The sequence below is a fragment of the Abramis brama genome (assembly GCF_963993115.1).
Source record: "Abramis brama genome assembly, chromosome: 14".
Lineage (NCBI taxonomy): Eukaryota > Metazoa > Chordata > Actinopteri > Cypriniformes > Leuciscidae > Abramis > Abramis brama.
Window position 1 is genome coordinate 2,375,302 of NC_139976.1, and position 23,955 is coordinate 2,399,256.

The 23,955-nt window shown below is 38.3% G+C and overlaps 2 protein-coding genes across 2 annotated transcripts; both read right to left on the reverse strand.

Moving 5' to 3' along the window:
• Positions 1–1,970: 1,970 nt before the first annotated feature.
• On the reverse strand, positions 1,971–9,891 carry ush1gb (Usher syndrome 1Gb (autosomal recessive); the record flags this gene model as incomplete). The annotated part of the gene is made up of 4 exons (XM_084134704.1): positions 1,971–2,743; positions 3,446–4,021; positions 5,416–5,866; positions 9,728–9,891. 4 exons carry the CDS (start codon positions 9,889–9,891, stop codon positions 2,459–2,461), a joined length of 1,476 nt encoding a protein of 491 aa, XP_083990830.1. The 3' UTR covers positions 1,971–2,458.
• A 742-nt stretch (positions 9,892–10,633) lies between these two features.
• Positions 10,634–23,545, reverse strand: hid1b (HID1 domain containing b). The gene is made up of 19 exons (XM_084134701.1): positions 23,453–23,545; positions 22,567–22,716; positions 21,702–21,872; positions 21,066–21,179; positions 20,088–20,194; positions 19,573–19,686; positions 19,228–19,498; positions 17,788–17,844; positions 17,505–17,645; positions 16,921–17,011; positions 16,520–16,671; positions 16,153–16,231; positions 15,907–16,071; positions 15,049–15,291; positions 14,154–14,302; positions 13,987–14,067; positions 13,740–13,831; positions 11,781–11,939; positions 10,634–11,137 (listed from the first exon to the last, which is right to left on the reverse strand). The coding sequence occupies exons 1-19, from the start codon at positions 23,516–23,518 to the stop codon at positions 11,074–11,076; spliced, it is 2,466 nt and encodes an 821-aa protein (XP_083990827.1). The 5' UTR covers positions 23,519–23,545; the 3' UTR covers positions 10,634–11,073.
• Between the last annotated feature and the right edge of the window lie 410 nt (positions 23,546–23,955).

Here is a 23,955-nt window from a genome sequence, read left to right on the forward strand (position 1 = left end):
TGTTTTATGAATTACTTGCACAGAAATTTTTATATTAAACATTTTACATTAATAATTTACAACCCAAAATAATGTGACCACTTACACAAGAATGGGTTTAGAAAACATTAACACAGAAATTTGTTCTGCTCGTGTTTCGTGAACGAGATACATTTGCATCCAGACAAGCATTGAACATACCATAAATGTGAGTCGGGACAGCAGTGTGTAGCTATACGTGTGCATGTACAGATGGAGATGGAGTGTGTTTGTATAGACAGATAAAGTAACAAGACTTATATCAGCTTTCAGTATGTCGGTCTCTCAAACCTGCTGCACACACCCATAAATGAGCAGATAGCAGAGCAACACAGCATCCAGAACAAACATGTCACCCGCTGAGCCAGAAGCTTTGACTGCGGTCGATCAATAGCAAACACAGAACCGTACAGTACATCAGTGAAACTGTACAAACATCACATGACCAAGGAAGATATTTCACACACACCCAAACTCCAACCGTCTCTCAGCTGGAGTCAGTCAGTATAGTATGCAATCATTATCATCCTCAGAATGCTGTAAATTGCCAACATACAGAAAATTTCCCATGAGTCAAACTGCAATGTGTTTTGGCTGGACATCGATGCTGTCCAAAGCTCCATGTACAGTATGTATGCACGATTATAAACATAATCCCAAATATAGAAAACATTGAATGCATATGAAATTCAGTTCCAAAATGCAAAAATTATATAATGTATGCATATACAAGTCAAGTTTGGACACATCTGACTTAAAATTAAATTAATAAAAAAAAACAATTTAACATAATTTGGGAAAATGTGGGAAACTAAAGCCCTGATATATGGATTTTTTGCTCCATCACTAGCAAATCTGTGTTAACATTGTCATATTTAAACTGGGTTGTCATGTGGCAAGGTCTGAATTGAGTTGAAGATGCTAATTATTACTGCATATTACTCTAATTTACCTTAGTCTTAAAATACAGTATCCATATGCATGACAAATCAGAGTGAATCAGGAACCACAGTGTCTTTGATGAACCTCAAGCTGGTAAGAGTTTATGCAACTTATACCACAAAACTAAAAGGGTATTCATAACCGCATGTAGACTTCATTCTCCATGTAGAACCTCTTTGTGAGCAGGAAGCAGTGCTGGATATAAAGTGATGTGAGACCACATAGAAGACCTGTAGTTTTGCTCAGTCCATTTTCTACAGAATTGCATTGTGCAACCCATTATACTTCCGCAATGTCACGCATTTCAAAATGAAACAGGATTTGTAATTAGAAGAGAAGGATGGAAATTGATTTTTATCCTTCTGGTAATGACTGAACAGGATTTAGAGAGAGCATTGTATAACAGAATGTAGTCAGAACAAGTTTACTAAAACAGTACATAAGTAGGGTTTGGCTATATTAATATTATCCAATAGCCTGCACAGATGCTAGCAGAAAAACAAAGTAATTTCAGAGGAAGAGCAAGTTAATGTATTTTGCTTAGAAATACTAAGCCAAACACATTTTTTATTTGGAATAATATGAACACAAGATGCCTGTGAAATGATGTAAAATGCACCTTAAAGGGATGGTTTGGTTCTGTACTCATAAAACGAGGCATTGGAAAGTTTGTAAGTACATCAGGAGTTTATTTAAATAACACTTGCCTGACGGCTCATGCTACCGCTAACCCGGACCCGTAAAAGCCCGTAAAAGTCCTGGCAGAAAGCGATGCATAAGGATGTAGTGTAACGACGAATTATTATTTTTTCCGAAGTGTTGACAACTTAGTGTTAACTAATAATTGTTATAAACTGGTACTACCAACAAAATATTAGTGCATTCCTGGAACTGGGCGTCATTACACTACATCCTTATCCATGTTTGGCTCGAGGTCATGGTGCTCGAGGTCATGGTGCAAAGGACCCTAGGTTGATTTTACTCCAAACCATCCCTTTAAGACTGGGGATGCACAATTCATGAACAGGGTCAACTGAGACATCATACTAGCTCCTGCCGAGAAGTGGTTCAAAAAAGTAGGCGCTGTAATTATCTTAGCATTATTATACTGCCTCCTAAAATACATTGCTTTGGCCAGATTCTCAGACAGCATCGCATGTATCCTTAGCAGAGAAATAAATCCTAGAATGCAACGAGCTCAGAGAAATAATACATCCAAAATGGTGGACAAGATGAGAGAAATGCTGGTTATAAAGTACTGATAAAAATACTCTAATTAAAATTGATTTACCTTTCCTGTGTGTATCATGTATCAGCTGGGAGTCAAGTCTCCCATGCACTTTGCGTGAGAAGCACTATTTGTGTACCATGTTAAGTTGCTGCCTGATAGGATACAGTTTAGCTAGGATGCTGCCTTAAAAAGCAGCCGCCTATGCAGGAAACAAGGGAGTACACTAGTTTTTGGAGCAGAGTCAATAACAGACATACACACACTCTTTTACAGCATAGTGTCTTGCATGCCGTCAGCTCTGTCGATAGCATTGTTGCGTCTGTTGCACGCATCCAATAGTTTTTTGCGGGGTCCGAGTGGGATGTGGATGCTAATGAGGTCCTGCTCAGAGCACAACAGCAACGCCTCCAGGTCCATCTGCTCTCGACTGAAGATGGACAAGAAGTCACTCAGTCCCTGAGATGCCAGGAAAACTTCCAAAGGAGCCGATGATGGCTGTAGCTCGTCATCCTCCTCCTCCAAACCGAGGTCCCCTTCCTCCCATGGCAAATCCTATAGGACACCGCCAACATGAGAACTATCATTATAACTATCAAAGTCTCTGGACACCCACTTTTACTTAACAGGTTTGCATATTTTAGCAAGAAAAGCATAAAGTCAAGCATGCAGGCATGCAATCTCAATCGGCAACTATACTAAAATAGGGCGCTTTTCTGTTCCAGCATAATGCATAAAGGTCAATAAAGAAATTATTTTATAGTATGGAAGAATCTGAATGGCCTTCACATATCCCCTGCCCAGAACCCCTCTGAACACATTTGGGATGAGTAGGAAATGCAGACTGAGTTATGTTGCAAACATCCAGTGCCAGACTGCGTCTGATCGGAAGTAAATCCCTGCAGTCATGTTCCAACATTTAACGTAAAAGCTTCCTATAAAAGTGAAAGCTGTAACCAACTCCCTATTAATGCCCTTGGCACTGAAATTAAATGTTCAGAAAGCACATATGAGCATGGTTTTTGGAGACCCGTTTCTGGAGAGCCACTGTCCTGCAGAGTTTAGCTATATTGCAAATCAAACACAATCTCTCGGTTAGATTTGGGATGGAGCTAAACACTGCAGGATAGTGGACCTCCAAGACCGGAGCTGCCCATCCATGATGTAGTGCAAGTACAAGACAGTCAATAGTAAAAGTCTAGCTCAGGTGGTAGAACAAGTGGCATCCATGTGATATCTGCTGATTTTTGTTTGTACCTGCAAATTCCTCTCTTGAAGGCTCAATGAGCTGCCTATGCTGACTTCATCGAGACTGGGTGACCGTAGGGGCAATCTCCCTCGTAAGCGGACGTTCGGGGCTCGTCCCACTGGTTCACTCCCCACCACGCTACCCTCATTCCGGCCCATTCGAAACAGCCCATCAGTCACATAATTGCGACGGAATACCATGGTACCGAGTCCTGGGCGGTTGAACAAAGAATCCCGACCGGAATCCGTACTTATTTCGGAGTATGCAGCATCATATAGACCCGGATCACTGAGTGCACGGGAAACAGTGTCTACCTCATCATCATCTTCACCTTCATCTTCCCTTATGTCCTGTTTACCAGAAAACATGTTCTGGATGTTGAGTCGAGGATTGGACTGCTGGCGTGGGTTGACGTATGTACCCTGCTTCATGAACATGACGTCATTGCCCAGCTGAAGACCAGAGATCGAGCGAACACTCCTTCGACCGTCTTCGGAAATCTTGAACGTCCCATCACCTTGCTTCTTCTTCTCAAGACGCCGCAGAATCTTGGTCCGGCCTCTAGTTGTGGACTGAAGCGTTGCCTGTAAAGAGAAGTTTCTCATGGTCATTTTCTCTGCTATACTTCTATACAAACTTGTTAGCATTGCCGGTAACACTTTATTTTACAGTGTCCTTGTTATATATGCATGTACTTACCATGGTAATAACAGTAAATTATGCATAATTACATGCAACTAACCCTCAACCAAATCCTACCCTAACCCTATAGTAAGTACATGTAGTTGCTTAATATTACTCATTACTTAAATATTTAATTACACTGTAACAATGACACCTTAAAATAGTGTAACCGCATTGCCTCACATACGTCACTAAGTCTCTAGTACTCCATTGAAAGACTATTGGGTCCCACTTTATATTAAGTGGCTTTAAGTACTATGTACTTACATTGAAATTAATAATTTGATACAATGTACTTATTGTGTAACTACATGTTTTTACATTGTACTTACATTTTAAAAATTCCTGCATGTAATTACAGCTGTAATTAATTTATGTAATTACATTTGTAATTACACAGTTGACCCTTCCCTTACACCTTAAACCTACCCAATCCACCACACCTGTCCCTAACCTTACCCGTATCACACCTCAATAGCAGCAAAAGTGTTTTACAATACAACATGAACACAATAAGTACATTGTACTTATTTTTTGATGTAAGTACATAGTACTTAACGCCACTTAATATAAAGTGGGACCGACTATTGTTAGTCAACTAGCATGCGCTGACGTCTGAAAGGCATTATGCAACTCTAACAAAGAAGAAAGTCTTAATTTTTTCAGATGATTTATCCAAAGCAATGTACGGTAGTTTTATATCAGGGACATTTGCACAAAGGCCAATAAAGAAAACCACCTACCCTGAACCCCATTGAACACCTTTGGGATAATTAAAAAATGCAGACAAACATGAGTCAGGCTAATCTTATTGGTATCATACTACGCTCTTTTCAGGGATGTCCAATACTGCTGACAGAGGGCCAGTATTCTCCAACCTGGACTTTTATTGTGATCTCAAAGCCTTTGATTAGATGGTTCAGGTGTGTTTGATTAGGATTGGAGCTCAACTTTGCGGCAGAGTGGCCCTCTGGAAGAAAGATTGGACACTCCTGCTATTATTGCTGGCTGAAACCACCCAGAATATTAATTAGATAAATGAAAATGTAAGGTGTGGGGTATGAACCACATAGGAGACTCTTTAGGATATTCTTTATGGTGTCAACCCTTTGGTACAGGTTTTGCAATGGGAGTGTGCTTATGACACTTTAAAATTTCAGCTCACTAGGTTTTGGAACAGAATTTATAACTTGCATCTCCATACTGACCTAATTGTTGACTCCATTAAGCAAAGGTTTTATGTTTGTGTTACTGGTTCGATGCCCCTTTGTACCCTTGTGTTCAGACACAGTACCTGTGAGTACGTCATGTTGGAGTCGAGGGTGTTGAACTGAGGGATCCTTCGGCTTAAGGTGCTGCTGAAACTGCTGTAACTCATCGTATCCGACGTGTCCATCACGGCGCTCTCTCTCAAGAAATGCTTCTCCATGCGTTTGTGATGTTTGCGCTGAAGCTTTTCACAGTTCATAATGCGTTTCTCTGCATTACGGAAGGCACGGTCCTTCAGTTTGCTCACCAGCTTGGGGTTGATGGTGATCTGTTTGGCGGCGATGGAGTCCAGATATCGCACACAGTCCATGTGGCCCCTAGAAGCTGCCATGTCCAGTGGCGTGTGGTAGTCATTGTCCAAACACCACACGTTGGTGCCAAATGACACCAGAAAGGACAGACAGTTCAGATGGCCGTTAGCTGCCGCCAGGTGAAGGGGAGTGTTTCCCCAAATATCACATTTGTCTGGATCTCCACTGTGGACCAAATAACAAAGCAATAGTGGATTGGTTATGTCTAATTCTGCTGATTCTAACATAGTTTACATGGTCAAAATTAGTGGTCGATGGATATGGTTTTGTCAGTGACTGATACCAATACCATTATCTAAAGAGCAGGGTGGCTGATGGCCAGTATTTAAGTAAGGGATAATGTACATCCAGCCGGTTGTTATCGCAGAATAAACCCGACAGGGTGATCAGGATCAGATGATCTTGCATCACTCTAAAGGGGTTTATTCTGCGATAACAACCGGCTGGATGTACATTATCCCACTTATTATACGGCTACTTGCCACATAAGTAAATAATTAGATTGAAATATTGATCTGAGTTGAAATATTTTATTAGCTCTTTAAAAGCAAAGCTTCCGTGGAGAGAGCAGTTGTGGCAAGTTCAAACTAGAAGGACATTTAAGGGATACGGTATACAGTCATACCACTTATTACATGGTATTTCACCACATAAATAATTATGGGGATAAGAGATATTGATATGTTTTAAAGTCTTATAATCCATTACAATGTACAAGACAATCATCGCAAAATGGCAAAAGTTGAGTTTGTATGAAACAAGAGAGAGCGAGTCTGCGATACCAGATGACAATTATATAGCTGTACACAAAATATTGATTTGAGTTTTAATATTTTATTTGCTCACCAAACGCAAAACTTCCACGAGTAGCTTGGAAGCATAAAGTGCCGACTTCAGTTAAGAGCCTATGTTATCAGTTTTTACCAGTTGTAATTGAGGGATAACATACTGCTGGATGGCACGATTGACCAATCAGAATCAAGTATTCCACAGAGCCGCGGCACGTGATAATACAATTTAATAAAGTTTCCAGGCCAAAATGGTTCTTGGCTAATGCTGAAAATGATAATCTCAAAATGATCAAATTTCGGTTGATTAATTGGCCAATTACTAGTGTAAATATAGAGTGTGTGAATACATGTGTCTGTGCACATGTGCATGTTGGTGCATGAGTGCATGCATTCATGTTCTGTTATGTGGCAAGGTGTTAATCTAAATAAGTAACATGATGCTTTGGAGCTCAACTTACCCCCTGTAACACACATGTACACACACCTACACACATTATGCAAACTGCCTTTGTGACTCACCTCTCGAAGTCATTAAAAACTGTGCACCATGTAATGCATTCATCATCACAGAAAGAGATCTGCAGTATTCATTACCAACCATACTTTTACAGACTTTCTTTCTGCTTGTTTCATGCATGAGACACACTGTTGACAATTTAGTACAAGCGCAAAACCCAGTTTATTGTAAGTCAGTGTAACATTAACCAAGGGTGTCAAAATTATGTAGGCCTATGTTTTCTCTTAAACCAACTGAAGTCCAACATACCTTAGTTAATAGAGATTCAATGATGCTGCATATATAATATGCTGTAACCCATATAGCCCATATAACCGCTCAGTGTTTTCTCTTTTAGTCTCAAAGTCTCATGCCTGCAAGAGTTTCTGCAGTACAAACGGCTACCACCCATTAGCAGAGACCAGCACAAACTATTCAAGGTTTTATGGGACCATGTGGGGTCACAGGATTTAAATGCAGAAAGCAAAAAACGTGAAAGACTGAGGTGCATAATGGTCCTGACATTCAAGTTAAAGAACTGCCAACAGCCAGACAAACAGGAAGGTGGCAGAGGAATAGCCCTAATTCATTATGTTGACCTTTAACTGTGAACATTAACATCTTTCTCTCTGTCTGGCCATGTGTAAAAGTCCTCTCCATGAATGTGCATGAGGCCATGAACTCCTCTTAAAATCTCCAGCATTAAAACGTCCTGCACGTTAGAGATGTAGCGCAGACATGCTGGAGCTCGATGCAGTCTGTTTTTGTCAATACCACTCGTACTTTTCAAGTAAAAGCTTTTTCAGCTATCAAGAAAAGCTCTGTTCAAAATATTTTTTTAAACACATTTTGGCCTTATTCAGCATAATGTTCATCTGTGCATCTAATTAAAAAAAAAAATGTTGCAATAATTTTTCAAAATGTTAAAACTTGCTATGGAATGACTTTCCTTTATGGATGATATCTCCTCTCCAACAACCTGACTCTGTTTAATCATCTAATGCACACTTTTTTTATAATCCAGTCCACTCCCGATGGATAAAATCTAGGGCTCGCCTTCATTTTTTAGTTAAATATCCTGTTTCAATCAGAAATGCGTTTTTGATGCATTCCACGGTATTCCATTAATATTACCTCAAAATCAGCACGGAAAATGCAAAAACATCTGGGCCTATACTCATCACATCCAAATAAAAGCTTACACTACAAATTGATTCTCTCTCCTAAACACACACACTCTGCGAATCATGAACTCTAAATGCTGAGCTATGACTCAAACTGCATTGGTCTCTTCTTCTGAATGTGTTTCAGTAACAGATCTGATGGAGAACACTAATTAGAGAACAGTGAGGGTGTTCACAGAGCAGAACATTTAGCTTCCATTATTAACCTTGTCTTGAGATAAGAGCCAGGTTATTTAGATCTTATTACCTAATGACTTGAGAAACAATGCAATGTTACAGCTTTCTCCTAAAGCAAGTTCCTCCTAAAGAACAGTTCACAGAAAATTGAAAATAATGTTATTATTCACTTTCCGTCATGATGTGTTGGTGCAGCCTGTTCCATGTGTAAAAATCAGATTAACAGCATTATTTTGTGAACTATTCCTTTAAAAATATCAGTAAGACTGCCGAACTCTGCAGATTTCCATAACTAATTACAGTAAGCCTTTAGTCCATTATTTATTATATAATATAGGCCTACTTTTAAACAGTAGTAAGACAAGACAACAGAAAAGCATAATTCAAGAGAGATGCATTATACTTCTGGTGACCTTTATTTTAATTAGCCCAGAGCAGTAAATATGCAAATAGAACAATGCAGATATCCATCAGTGAGAGCGTCTGGGTTTAGGACTAAATGATCTCGGTGCAGATGTGATCCGATACAGGAGAACACAGAACAGCCATCCTGTTAATGAAACCGTATGAGCCAAAACATAACTAGACCTGAGAGGGCTGTATATCATATTAATTATTTTAAAAATGCATAAACCACCTTCTTCAAGTAGAATCAAAGATATAAAGGGCTTGACAGACTGATGCTATTATCATTTAAAGTTCCACAAAGAACTTTTGGTTACACTTTATTTTAAAGTGACTCAAATAAGTACTGAGTAAAATGAATTAACTAGCCTACATGTTCTTACTATAGAGTTAAGGTTGTGGGTTTGGTTTAGGGTTTGTTACTTGTAATAATGCATAATTTACTGTTATTACTATAAGTACATGTAGTAACGTGCAACTACATCACCTTAAAATAAAGCGTTACTGAATTTTTTATTCTCTTTACAAAACCTTCTGTTTACTAAATGCAAAAAAAAAAAAAAAAAAAAAAAAAAAAAGCATAACAGTATAACAGATCTTCTCTGAAAAATATTGCATTGTTGAGGGTCTCAGGGACCCCAGGCATTAAAAGTGAGTAAAGGAAAGAAATATTCACATACAAAGATTTCCACATGATTTTCAGACTGCTTTATATTAATCTTGTTATATTGTATTTTTGCTGGAGTCAAACTGTTACTATACAAGATAACAGTCCAGTTCTGACAGGAAATGCTTACAGTCTCAATAACAATTGCCTGCTGGAATTTGACTCAGCGAATATTACAAAAACAAAACAAATCTCTATTATTATTTTCTCGAAATTAAAATTTTAAATTGAAAATGATGTTAAAAAAATAAATAAATGCATGAATGGTTATATACATTCTCCATAAATAATTCACGCATCACTGACCCTCGTGCCACCAGCAGTCTGAGCGCGTCCAGGTTGCCGTGGTGCGCGGCCCAGAGCGTCGGCGTCATCCCATCCTCATCCGGCGCGTTCAGATCTTTGCGCGTCGCGTCTCTCAGCAGGTGCAGGTGCCCGTCTCGAGCCGCCCGGTGGTATTTATCGTTCATGGCGGCGAATGAACCTCCACCCCGGCTCACGGACGGTCATCTGGCGTGTGTGTGTGTGTGTGTGTGTTGGCGAGATTTCACGTGCGCTTCTGGCGTCTCCACTCGAGCAACTGCATTCACGCTCGAGCGGTTGCTATGGGAGACCTCCGGAAAGGCCACGCCCACTTCCTCTAAGCGCACACCTGAGAGATGAGAAGTCACACCTGCGGTGACACATTCATGTAAATCACACTCTGCTAAATGCACATTAGGAGCACAATCAATATTGATGCATGCACGATATATAATACAATGATTTGACACGCATGCCAACTATATTTAGATAAAATCAAACACGAGTAAATAACCTGCACAGTGCAAAAGGACATTTTGCAGTGTTGGAAATAGCTACTATCTGAATTTTTCATCAAAAAGATCAGTCTTATATTATTTATATAAATATGACATTTTCTAAAATCTTTTCATCTGGATTTTACTGTAAGCTATTAAGTTTGCCTTCATAACTTGCTCCGCCTCTGAAATGATCCAAGTACTTGTTATATAGAGACACTTTTTAATGTTCAACCAATTTCTGATGGATTAATTAAAGTCTCATTCACCCTTTTTTCCCCATTAAATATCCTGTATCATTCAGAGATATAAAATTGCATATTATATAAGAGATTATATAATATTCTGTTCCATACTAATTTGAACACGTTTCTGACATATATTCGATTTACAAACAATAAACTGGAAAAAATGGCATTAAAGAAAGTTTTTATAGTATTTCTATATATGCAGCATTCAGGTTTTCCAGCATTAAGTTTTTGCTTCAGTTTATATACAGAGTTCATTTACACACAGAACACTATTACAGTAAAAATAACATAAAAAACCCCAATATAAACACACACTCCTCTGGCTGTTCACGAGGTCAGAGACCTGAGGGTTGTGTGTCCGCTCTCATGGATCGACTCACAGCGGAAAAAGAAACGGTGTCAAAAATAACAGAAGAGTTGGACTGAGCAGCATCAATTCATTCATTTGTATATACTGTACAACACAAAACACAAGGCAAGGAAAACTAAATCTTAGACTGCATTGTATTACATTTTGGAGAAATAATGAAGTTAAATTCTTTGTTCTGAGTGAACGAAATGAAACTGAATCAATTCTGTTGAGTCGATTCTCTTGATGTCATTAAATTCTCTGGATCTCAAACAGCTTGACATCAGTGTCGTACCAAACAGGAGGATCCACGTTACTAAAACAAGAAGAAAAAAAGAAACTTATTATGTTTTATGAGATGTTAGCCACATGTGAATACATTCAAAACATCACAAAAATTAGTGCTGGGCAACGATTAATCGCATCCAAAATAAAAGTTTGTGTTTACATAATATAATTATGTGAGTGTACTGTGTATAATTATGTTGTATATATGTATGTACGTATACAAAATAATTATACACAGTATAATTATATATATATATATATATATATATATATATATATATATATATATATAGTTAAGCGGAGTATATATATATATATATATATATATATATATATATATATATATATATATATATATATATAGTATACAGTATATATATATATATATATATACACACACACACATAATTTAGATATATATATTACGTATATTACATAAAGAATTCTTACATATATACATGCATATGTGTATATTTATATATACAAAATAATTATACACAGTACACACATAATTATATTATGTAAACACAAACCTTTATTTTGGATGTGATTAATCACTGCACAGCACTTAAAAATATATAATACTAGATTATAGAAATATTAAGTTGACTGTATTCATGCTCATGTATTCCTTCTCTGTCCTGTAGAGGGAGACGGAGAGCAGAACTCACCGTAAGTAGATGATGCCCCACACGTAGGTGCGGAACCACAGAGCCGTGCCCTCGTTGGCCTGGTACTTGCGGATGAGGATGGGATGAGGGACCGGGAGCAAACCCACCAGAGTCCCATGCTGCAGGAACTTCAGGATCTCAGACTCATCCGTCAAACCTCTATGAGAACAATTATCCCCATTCTCATGTTTAAGAATCTGTTATCTGCTTGATAAATAATTTATGCTACTGCTAACATGCTTTTAAAGCTATTGTCATCCAATTTTTTGGCCTTCAAACACCTTAAAATACACATATGTAGGTCCAAGAAATCCAAATCCCCCGAACCCTCCTAAGTTACCCAACTACCTAGAATGGTGTTTTTGAAACAAATGCCCCTGCCTGCAGCACTGTATAGCACAGAAAATAAAACACATTGTTGCATTCTGTACTACTCTCTTTGATTGTTTGTGATAACAATGAATCATTCTTTCGGATATTAAATTTATATTTAATTGACCTATCGGTAAGCCACGGCCTCCTAGTTACTGTTGCTATCTCAGACAAACAATGGGGGACCTGTGCCCCAGTAGAGCTTTATGTCTAGCAACGCCCCTGTGTATGTGTATGTGTGAGTGTGTGTGAGTGCGTGAGTGCGTGTGTGCGCGAGTCTGAGTGTATGTGTGTGAGTATGTGTGTGTGAGTGTGTGTATGTGTGCATGTGTGAGTGAGAGTGTGTGTGCGAGTGCATGTACGTGTGCATGTGTGCGAGTGTGTCTGTATTTGTGTGAGTGTCTGTATATGTGTGTGAGTGTGTGTATGTGTGAAAGTGCGTGCGCGAGTCTGAGTGTATGTGAGAGTGAGTGTATGTGTGTATGTGTTCATGTGTGAGTGAGAGTGTGTGTGCATGTGTGTGAGTGAGTGTGTGTATGTGTGAGTGAGAGTGTGTGTGTGAGTGAGAGTGTGTGTGTGCATGTGTGAGTGAGAGTGTGTGTGTGTGCATGTGTGTGCGCGAGTGCGTGTGTGCACGAGTCTGAGTGTATGTGTGTGAGTATGTGTGTGTGAGAGTGAGTGTGTGTATGTGTGCATGTGTGAGTGAGCATGTGTGTGAGTGAGTGTGTGTATGTGTGCATGTGTAAGTGAGAGTGTGTGTGCGAGTGTATGTACGTGTGCGAGTGAGTGTGCATGTGTGCGAGTGTGTCTATATTTGTGTGAGTGCGTGCACGAGTCTGAGTGTATGTGAGAGTGAGTGTGTGTGTGTGTGTGCATGTGTGAGTGAGAGTGTGTGTGTGCGCATGTGTGAGTGAGAGTGTGTGTGTGCATGTGTGAGTGAGAGTGAGTGAGAGTGTGTGTGTGCATGTGTGAGTGAGAGTGTGTGTGTGCATGTGTGAGTGAGAGTGTGTGTGTGCGCATGTGTGAGTGAGAGTGTGTGTGTGCATGTGTGTGAGTGAGAGTGTGTGTGTGCATGTGTGTGAGTGAGAGTGTGTGTGTGCATGTGTGAGTGAGAGTGTGTGTGTGCATGTGTGAGTGAGAGTGTGTGTGTGCATGTGTGAGTGAGAGTGTGTGTGTGCGCATGTGTGAGTGAGAGTGTGTGTGTGCGCATGTGTGAGTGAGAGTGTGTGTGTGCGCATGTGTGAGTGAGAGTGTGTGTGTGCGCATGTGTGAGTGAGAGTGTGTGTGTGCGCATGTGTGAGTGAGAGTGTGTGTGTGCATGTGTGTGAGTGAGAGTGAGTGTGTGCATGTGTGTGAGTGAGAGTGAGAGTGTGTGTGTGCATGTGTGAGTGAGAGTGTGTGTGTGCATGTGTGAGTGAGAGTGTGTGTGTGTGCATGTGTGAGTGAGAGTGTGTGTGTGCGCATGTGTGCATGTGTGAGTGAGAGTGTGTGTGTGCATGTGTGAGTGAGAGTGTGTGTGTGCATGTGTGAGTGAGAGTGTGTGTGTGCATGTGTGAGTGAGAGTGTGTGTGTGTGCGCGTGTCTCACCTGTCTATGCAGATTTTCTCCACCTGAGGCACCAGCACCTGCAGGAGTCTCATTATAGTCTGCAGAGGAAGTTTACTCTTCCAGGAGAGGACCTGACAGAAAGCATGAACAGATTGATAAACTCATTGGATGTGAGTGTTTTAGAGAGGAATATGCAAAGCCATACTTTCTGAAAATGTCCACAAATATTGTAGTGTACTCGAGGTCCTCACAAGCACGGGTCTGTATCTGAGGTTTCATGACTCACCCAGTCCGGAGCAGGAGTCCAGTCTGATGAAGACGACACGCTTTTCTGACTCTTCAGATCACAATCCTCACTTAACGAATTCTAAATGATTAAAAAATAACATTTTATTGATATAAACAGAAGAAATAAACAAATTAAATGCCAGAGGTCATCAAGTGATGCTGTACCTTGTCATCTTCACCTGAAGTCGCTTCAGTGTCTCTGACTGGTGTCTCAGAGCTGCGATCTGATTGGCTGAGAGGCGAGTCAGTGTTCTGCAGCAACAGTGTAGATCCGTCCTCAGAAACCTGCGACGCTTCTGTTAGTTTATCGATGCCTGCAACATAATGAACCAACTCATTTTTTGATGCCATGTCATCAGTAAAGATATCTTCAGTTAACAACAAAAAAGCAAAAATTTGTAAATTGACGAAAGTTCTAAAATACATTCAGGTGATACTTTTTTAAACGCAGTTATACATCTCTCTGAAAACAAGTATATCTCTTTACTTTTGAAAACAATGAAGTGCAGTAAAACATGTTTAACGGTCATTCGAGTTATGACAAGGAAGATAATAAATATGAATATGAATAAATATGAATATGAATAAATATGAATCTTGAATGACCTGAACAGCAGCTAGTACAAACAACATGACCATTCCTACATTTGAATTATTTTTTTCGTGGCATTCATCCCATTGCATCTGCCACTTGTTATTATTATAAGAGTTTATTACTGTGACAGACTTTTGCTCATGCATTTCAGAATGACAAAATTTAAGACGGTGTGAGATAAGATTGGATAACTGGACTAACCGGTGGACCAATCACACGAGTGTTTTGATGAGCATCAAGGAATTTATTCGGTAAATGTGTTTCCATCATAGTTTACTGTACATACATGTCTTGTTACCTGCAAGATTTTATGTGCATTTTGCAGTTTGCATCCATCGTATTTTTATGCAATATCCCTAAATTCTATAGGACTGTGGCCATTCAGGGGTTTGACGACCCGAGTCTACATACCGAGGGTAAATGGTGCAACTGTGTGTATACATATAGAGGAAGTGTGTTACATACGTGGCATGGCCTTCAAGCTTGCGTTCAGAGTGCCTGTTTGCACCGGTGTGGTTTTATATGGTTTCTCACTGCAGGTGGCGCTGTAGGCGTTGTTGGTCTCCATGAAGACGGCATTATGGGTGCTGTTGCTCCTGCTTTTCCTCCGCAGAGCTCTCTGGATTGAGCTGGCGTCTGTAGGCAGGTTAGCCAGCTGGTGGAAGAGGTTACGCTTGCGGATGATGCCGTACACCAGGTTAAAGTTACCTGATTATACAGATGAATACAAATGCATGAGACGTAAATTAAAATCATCATGCTTTTGAACACATTCTCCTTAAATATGTCATTCTATCCACCGATTTTGCAACATGGAAGGAAGCGATTTACTTTGAAAATCTGTGAAATTTACAATTACTGACTTGAGCTGAATAATGACACTATTGTCTTTAAGAGCTGCTTTACAGCATACATTTAATTTTTCTCATATTTTCTATTATTTTCCTGTTTATATCTGTGAAGCTGCTTTGAAACAGTATTGTATAAAGCGCTGTAGAAATAAAAGGTGACTTGACTTTTAATGTGCAAGACTTCTGATTTATTAGTGCTAACTAGAAGAAAAGTGCAGTAAATGGTAAAACTATTACTCACAGTCACAATGCATCTGCTAAACATTAAAAATAAGATGGATACAAAAAAATCAGGGTTGCAAAGAAAAAAATGTGCAACAAGGCTTGCTGTAGAAAGCATGCTATATGCTAAAATGATTTGCATTCAATAATTAGACTTTTGTCACTTCCACTTTTTTATGTTAATAGTCATTTAAATGCAGAACTGGTCAAGACTGCATTTACAACAGCGATGCAGATTCAAAACGCTCACCATCAAACTGGTACTGAATGACGTTGTTAAACACTTCTAGCAAGAAGAAAACCAGGTGGTGGTTAGCAGGTGAGAAGAACAGGAACCAGGGGTTGGAGAAAACCTCCAGCAGGTGCAGTAGTTTGTTGGCCGCTACCATAGACAGACTCTTCAGGTAAGGAGACACTGAAACAACAAGAGCAACGATCCATCAGGAAATGAAAACAATCTCTCAAAACATGCTTTTCTCTGAGCAAATGCACTCACCATTGACTATAACAGTGAGAAGACAATCATACAGGGGCTGCAATCGCTGATGGCCACTGGTGATGATCTTATGGAAAACCTGTCGATCAAAGGAAGAATTCAATTCAGTTCTTAAATCTCATTAGCTTATCTTCATCAAGGATGCACTTCTTAGAAATAATTATGATGCACTAAGTTTCAAAATGCACGTGCAAATGAGATTTGAGAGCTAATCGAAGGACAAGTTAAATCTGTGAATAAAACACAAATAGTGAAAAAATCATCAAACAAATAAATTGGACGACTGTTATGATGTTTTTATTGTATTGCTTTGAGGCTTTTAAACCATCTGCAATAGCAAAGGCAGATGTCTCGGTGTTTATCTCACCACTATCAGCAGGTCGGCGTGAGTCCCAGCGAACACTGAAATGTCCATTGGCACACGCACACAGTACGGCTTATTCAGACGCACCCCAAAATTCCTCTCTCCGCTTAACAGCAACAAGATGAACACGCCGATATGCACCAGACCGACACGTGCTGCGAACACATGCATATGCACACTGACACATATGCCTAGATTTTACATTTCCACACTTTATCAAATTAAACAACACTAAAAATGGGCAATTCATTTTATTAGATCAGAAACATGATAAAATAATTAGAAAGTACTCATAAATTTATTTCAAACCATCATATCATTTAACAAAAAAAAGTCTCTCTCAATGTACAGTAGAAGGATGCATTTATGTTGTACGTGTAACACCGGATGCATCAGACACTCACACTGATTGGCACGAGCGTCATTCAGATAGAACAGAATTGGCACCAGAATATCCAGCACATCACTGCTCTTCAACACGTAGAACAGGAACTTCTGAAACACAGATGAAGAAGCGTCAAGGTCTGAACTGTGCAGGTATATAAATGCAGTTTCTCGAAGCACAGAGCTGAAAAAGTATTTAAAACACAATAAAATGTAAAAGAACTTCTTAAGTAAAAACATCTGAAGAACAGAGCAGAGAACCATGCCGTGCCGTGCCAGTAGTCTTGCATTTTTATACCAATTAGTTATATAAATGAAAATGTATTTTATTTCATATTTTATTTAAAATTGTATTTTTATTTTAAATAATTTATTTCACTTTGTTTTATTTTCAATACAAATATATTTTATTTCATATTTTATCTTATTTTTATATTATTTTAATTGCATTTTCAAAAATAAAATAAAATAAAATAAAATAAAATAAAATAAAATAAAATAAAATAAAATAAAATAAAATAAAATAAAATAAAATAAAATAAAATAAAATAAAATAAAATAAAATAAAATAAAATAAAATAAAATAAAATAAAATAGGTGGCACCTTGTTGAGGTCACAGAGTTTCCAGAAAAGCACCAGCAGCTCCTGATCAAACTGGATCTTCTTGCAGGAATGGGGCAGGTATGTCTGCATCAGGGGGTTATTCAGCAGCCGGCCGATTCCTCGCAAGATGAAATGAAAATCCTAAAGGCAAAAAAAGATATACATTTATAAATATAGTATTATTCTTCCAATGAAGCATTATTATTATTATAATGGTAATGTGTGAGAATACTGATCATTTGTAAGGTAGGATGGGGTTGTGAAGTGTTTACGTGTGTCTCACCTCTTCTCTATGAATTCGAGACAGGTAGTTTACAAACAGGTTTTCGCCTCTTGTAGCCTGAAACATATCATTTAGAAAAATCTGATCCTCAAGTGGAGCGTTTGAAATACTCAACTATCATAATACCAAACACATGTTCTCTTTCAAAACCCAGCAGGCCGCTTAGACAGCACTCTTGGGAATCACAGACATGCTTTGCTTCGGGCTCAAATGTACTGAAAATTATACCGCCTTAAATTCCCACTGCCACGGGAATATTTTCACAGTAGATGTAGGATGCCTATCAGCGAAACGTCAATTATAACGGTTTTATTCAGCACTCAATCGAAAAAAAAAGCTACTATTTAAACAGATATTTGTATTTACAATGCATAGTTTGTACTTACAGTTTAACGCATGTTTAATTCATAGAGTGGCATTCAGTTATCACCTAGCAAACAAATAGTTATTTTTGCATTGCATTTCATTTATTTTTATCTTAACTTCTGGGAAGTCATCAAAGTCGACATTACTTAGCATTGTGTGATTATATTGCCTCAAAAATAGTTAACTGCATTATTGCAGTAAAATTGGATAAATTAAATCCAAATGTATCTGCATGCATACAAGATACTCATATAAAGTGATATACTGTATACCTTATATCAAATCTCAGCTGGTTGATTGCTTGTTTCATCCCAAAATGTAACTATATTATCACCCAATTCTCATCTGTTAAATGCGACTAAGGCATTAGATATTAAGATATCACAAACATTAACATCATGATATTCGGCAAAGCTGCTTTGAAAATGTGCATTGTGAAAAACACTATACAAATAAATTTGATTTGACATGGCATGTAGGCCTGTCGCAATTATTGATTAATCATTTGATTGTGGTTATTCAATCTAAATCACAATTATTTGAGATAACTGCAATAATTGTGCAGTCTAAATCAAATTTTTCAAAGAATGAAAATGGTTGTAAAGTACATAAAGATAGTCAAAAGTCTTCCTTCATACGAAATTAAGGTTTGTGGGTTTAATAATCAGACTGCATTATATTATAATGTAGGATATTATAATTAATTATATAAATATGAATTTTCAGAGCATTAAAGGGCCTATTTTATTATATTTTTTATTATTATACACATTTCCAAGTAAAATAAATAAATGTATGAGGCTTCAACTGTAAGTGACATGAATAAAAAAAAAAAAAAAAAAATCATTAATCGCAATTATTCGTATGACAATTACTCGTCAGCATGAAATTCATGATCGTCACAGGCCTAATGGTACACTACGCATTGCTTTTACTAATGTAGTAGGTCATTATCCACACATACAGAAAAAAAATCACATACTATACACAACAACAAACATAGATATTTAATATATCACACATACTAGCATGCTGTTCTAATGCTAGAGCCATAGATCACGTGTGTGTCGTTACCTTGCATCCTTCAGTCGTTGTGTTCTTGTTGTAATCGGCAGAGCCGGTGTCAGTGTTCGTGCTTGGGCTCGGGTTCGGGTTCAGGCTGGCGTTTGTGTTAGTGCCGTCGACAAGCTCTTGCTCCAGTGAGACGATCAGAGTCTGCAGGGCCAGCTCAGCTAGCGCCCCCCGCTGGTCAGAGAACATCAGGTGATTGTACGGGATACCATACCCGACAGGATCATACGCACACACCACGTTAAGAAGAGAGGTGAAGAGCGGCAGGGCATGTCTGAGACAGAGAGAGCAGACTTTAATTGTGATGTAGCACAACCAATGAGAATAAATGAGCGCGTATGTGGTTACCGGTTTTCTCTAGAGCAAAAGAACGAGACCCATGGGTTGAGTGCGTGCGTGTCAGATGGAGACTGATACATTTCTTCTGAGAAACATGTCAACAAAAGCTTCAACAACTCTGCCCTGAGAGAGAGAGAGAAACAGAAACAGAGAGGTCATTTAATTAGCAAGGATGCATTAAATTGATCATTAATGACAGTTAAGATTTATAATATTAAAAAAGATTTTGTTCTTTTGAACGTTCTATTAATCAAAGAATCCCGAATAAAAAATGGCATCACTGTTTCCACAAAAATATAAAGCAGCACAAATGTTTTCAGCATTGATAATAAGCATCAAATCATCATATTAGAATGATTTCTGGAGGATCATGTGACACTGAAGACTGGAGTAATGATGCTGATAATTCAGCTTTCATCACAGGAATAAATTACAGTTTAAAATAGTAATAATAGTTCACAATATTATTGTTTTTGCTGTATTTTTGATCAGATGAAAGCAGCCGAGGTGGGCCGATCTCTGACCTGTTGGAATCATAGGTGTGATTGAGAGGCGGAGTCTGAGCAAAGCCAACGCCAGCTTCCCAGATGAACTCACAGCTGTCTATAGACTGGATATCAGCAGCGCCATCCTACACACACACACACACACACACACATATATATTATAGAGAGAGAGTCTGTGAGGTTATAAATTGAAACAAATTGGTGTAGGATTTACTCTGAAACAATGAGCACTTCTGAGGAAATACCAATACCAATACCATTGATGTAATTATGAGATACTTGCTATCTAGTAAACTACACATCAAAATGCAGAGCTATTGTTGTCTGTCATGAAAAGCTAATTAAAAAAGATTTCAGATCTATTACAATATATAATACACACACACACACACACACACACATATATACATATATATATATATATATATATATATATATATATATACATGTATCAAAATAATAATAAAAAACAAACAAAAAATTGCTAAAATAGTACATATTACAAAAAATTTGTAAAAACAAGTACTAAATATTTAATTTTTTAATTTGCAAGTCATGTGACAGAGCACTGTGAACATGCAAATGTATGGTCAAAATTATTGAACTACTAACTTCAAATCTCAGGGGTACTTCAAGTTAATATTTAATGCGAAAAATGCTGATAATATGATATTGTGAATCGCGCAGAAAACAAACATACTGATGAAATCTTTACACTAAATGCAGTGTAAGTTGCTTAGGATAAAAGCAAATCTGCCAAATGCATAAATCGTAAATGTCTACAGACTTCTTTAGAGTTGTCTGTGCAACCTTGGAGACTGCCATGCCATTCTTATTTAAAAGAGGGACCATTTTGTTGAATGGTGGCTTACAGTATCATTATTTAAACAAAAACTGCTGCTGGTCACTTCTACATCATTCTGAGTGTCTCTTTCTGTCTTAGCAGGAGGTTCTGGGCCAGAATAAGTAATGATGGATGGATGGAGAGGGTTATACCGCAGTGGTCCTGCAGTGGCTCTCGACAGTGAAGTCTGGACAGAAGAGCAGATCAGAGACAGCCGTGAGGAGGGACTCCGCCAACGGCCGGGTGGACTCGTCATCGCTTTCATCCTGCGGCAACAAAATCCGTCAGTCTACAACTCATGCTTTTAATCACAAATGCACTAAATTCATGTTTTTTTTTTTCAAACAGTACTTGGAAACAAGCTTGTCTAACCAGTGTTTGAGGAGCTATTGGCTTTCTGAAGAGTTTCATACACACAATCACATCATCAATACACTCATTCTGCTCCCTTCATCTCTTTAATCACAGGATATTTAATACGCCGTCGTTCTTTGAGGCTGTCACAATCAGAGCAGTGTTCAGGCTGGTAACAGGAGACCGTAAAAATGCACTGGAGAACAAACTCTCTCTCTCTCTCACACACACACACACACACACACGCACGCAGCTCATGCTTTAAAGTTCATGCAAGGCAAAGGTTTTTAGTGCTTCTTCTTAAAACCTGCGTGCACAGCTCATGCACGCTCTGGGAGGGTGTGCATACTTATGCACTGCAGAATCAACCATTTGGAGAACTTTATTAATCACACTGAAAGCAATGATGAGAAATCCCTCAGTCAAATACTCACAACAGACTTGCCCACTTTTGGCACGGTGGACCAGAAGAAACCACGCCAGTCTGGATCCTCAAAGATGTACGGCAGAATCCGAGTCAACAGACGAGTGCAGCTCAGTACGGTCTGTCTGTCTCTCTCACACACACAGCCCGAGTCTGCGTTCAACACGAGCCTTTCCACTGCCTGCAAAACACACACACACACACACACTTTGAAGCTAAAGTAATGATTAGTTCTTAAATTCATTTGAATTTATAACTCATGACTGCTCAAAATATTCTGGAATATATTTATTTTACTCGCATTAACTTTAACTTTTAGATGAAAAAGATTCGCAACTTTTCATGCTACAGTGGTTCATTAATATGCATGCATAGTCAACAAAATCCCCAAAGTGTGAGATATGGGAAAGACAAAAAAAAAAAAAAACCCACCAACATAAGAGTCATGCATAACATTATGAGTTAAGCCTCAGTTGATACCTGGGTCAAAATGGACCCGAATGCAAAAAGTGGTGAAGAACAGTATGAGACAAAAATAAAGTAGTATGTCCAAATTCACAGAACTCCTAAAAAAGTAGGCTAAAAGTACACGGATGACCTACTACTTCCGGCGAGATTGTGCATACGATGGACTCTTTAATATCCCATGAGGCCACGGGAGAGGATTTGTGAATGGCAGTGAAGCGACGCAAATGATGCTGGTAGGTTACATGATAATCGCAGCATGGCGAATGTAGTACATCCGAATTACCTTCATACTACACACATGCATACTATATAGAACATACTTTTTTTAGTGGTTGTTAAGTAATTACTTATTAAAAATAAGTACCTACTCAAGAGAGTATGCGATTTCGAACGCAGCCATAATTTACCTTGAAACAGAGGGTTGCCAGATTGGACGGAGACTCCTCTCTCACCGCACGGATCTCAGCGGCAGGAACTAGAGCAAAAATATCCTGCGCCGTCAAGTTGACGTCAGTCCAGAATTGGTCCCAGAACACATCATCAGAGGCCTCTACGGGCTGTAAAAATCACACATGGGCCAATTTTCATAAGTTAAAATGAATAAAAGCACAACCATTCAATACAAGTTTTGAGATGGGATTTAGTGACACTGTCTGTGGACATCTTCCCTTATACCTTTTTCCCATTACAAATTAAATGCAAAGCATGTTAATGGCCCTGAATTCTTCATTTTCTTTATTCAAAATATAATATTTTTTATTTGTTTATAGAATATAATATAATAATACTTTTCTCACCAGTCTTTGTTACAGAACAATGTAGATTATTATTTTAAATCCTTTACAAACAAGGCGTTTTTTTTTAAACTGGGAAAATGTAAACAAAGCAGCTCAGCTTCACCTTAAATGACCATCACCTGTAAAAACTCACTAAGAAACGAGAACAACAGAACTGAATGTAATAAAAACACAAACAGCATGACTGCACACAGCTGTCATATCTGTATACATTTTCTGATTCTCTCTCGTTTCGTTTCTGTTCATAATTTTGAATCATTTGACATAAAATTATGGAATTAGGATTTAAAAACCTAACATTTAATATTAAACGAAAGCTTAAATTTCCAAACGGGTGTATAAAGTTTAACAATATGAGATTATAAGAAAAAGACATCAAGCGATAGTATTCCATCTGTTACACTTTAACAGCGTTTTGGAACATTTTTAACTTTTATAAAAGTCATAGTTATAGCCTACAAAAGTTATAAAATGTCAAATAAAAAGTAAACTTGACCTGTGTTTTGGTAGTAAGTTGAATCACCGCTTTTCTGAAGTGCAGTTTGGAGTCTGAATTACCCATCTCACTCCGATCTGTCCACCGCGCACCTGTGGCGCAGGTGATCACGACGCCAAATTACCAATCCTACTACAGCAAAGGTTTAACTCATGAATATTGATTACGCCATGCTAACGTTAACGTTAATCTGGCTGGCGCATCCAATCATATAATGTATTCATATTTGAGCGCCAAGTAGGATTCGTTGATTCGCCAGCCGCCTGGTGCCCATTTCATCCTTTATCCAATCAGTTTGATCATCTGAGGTAATTTTCCACCACGACATGAATATTCATGAGGCACGTTAAACCCATAGTAGGACTCGTTTGTTTCTGACCAGGATGCAAGCATGATTGGTTTCCGGGTGTGTAAAGTACATATTTGCTCAAAGATTACTCTTTAAAAGTCGTGTGGCTTAAGCCTAGTGTGAATTCATTTTAAGTTCTTACTTTAGAGGCGTA

Bases quoted from the DNA above. Each gene is read 5' to 3' on its own strand.
- hid1b (XM_084134701.1), bottom strand. From the start codon at position 23,518: ATGGGTAATTCAGACTCCAAACTGCACTTCAGAAAAGCGGTGATTCAA. The intron at 17,646-17,787 runs GTGAGACACACG...TTTTGCCTTTAG, and splicing joins CTCGAATTCATAGAGAAGAG to GATTTTCATTTCATCTTGCG. The intron at 11,138-11,780 runs GTGAGTTCTGCT...TTCTTGTTTTAG, and splicing joins TGGGGCATCATCTACTTACG to TAACGTGGATCCTCCTGTTT.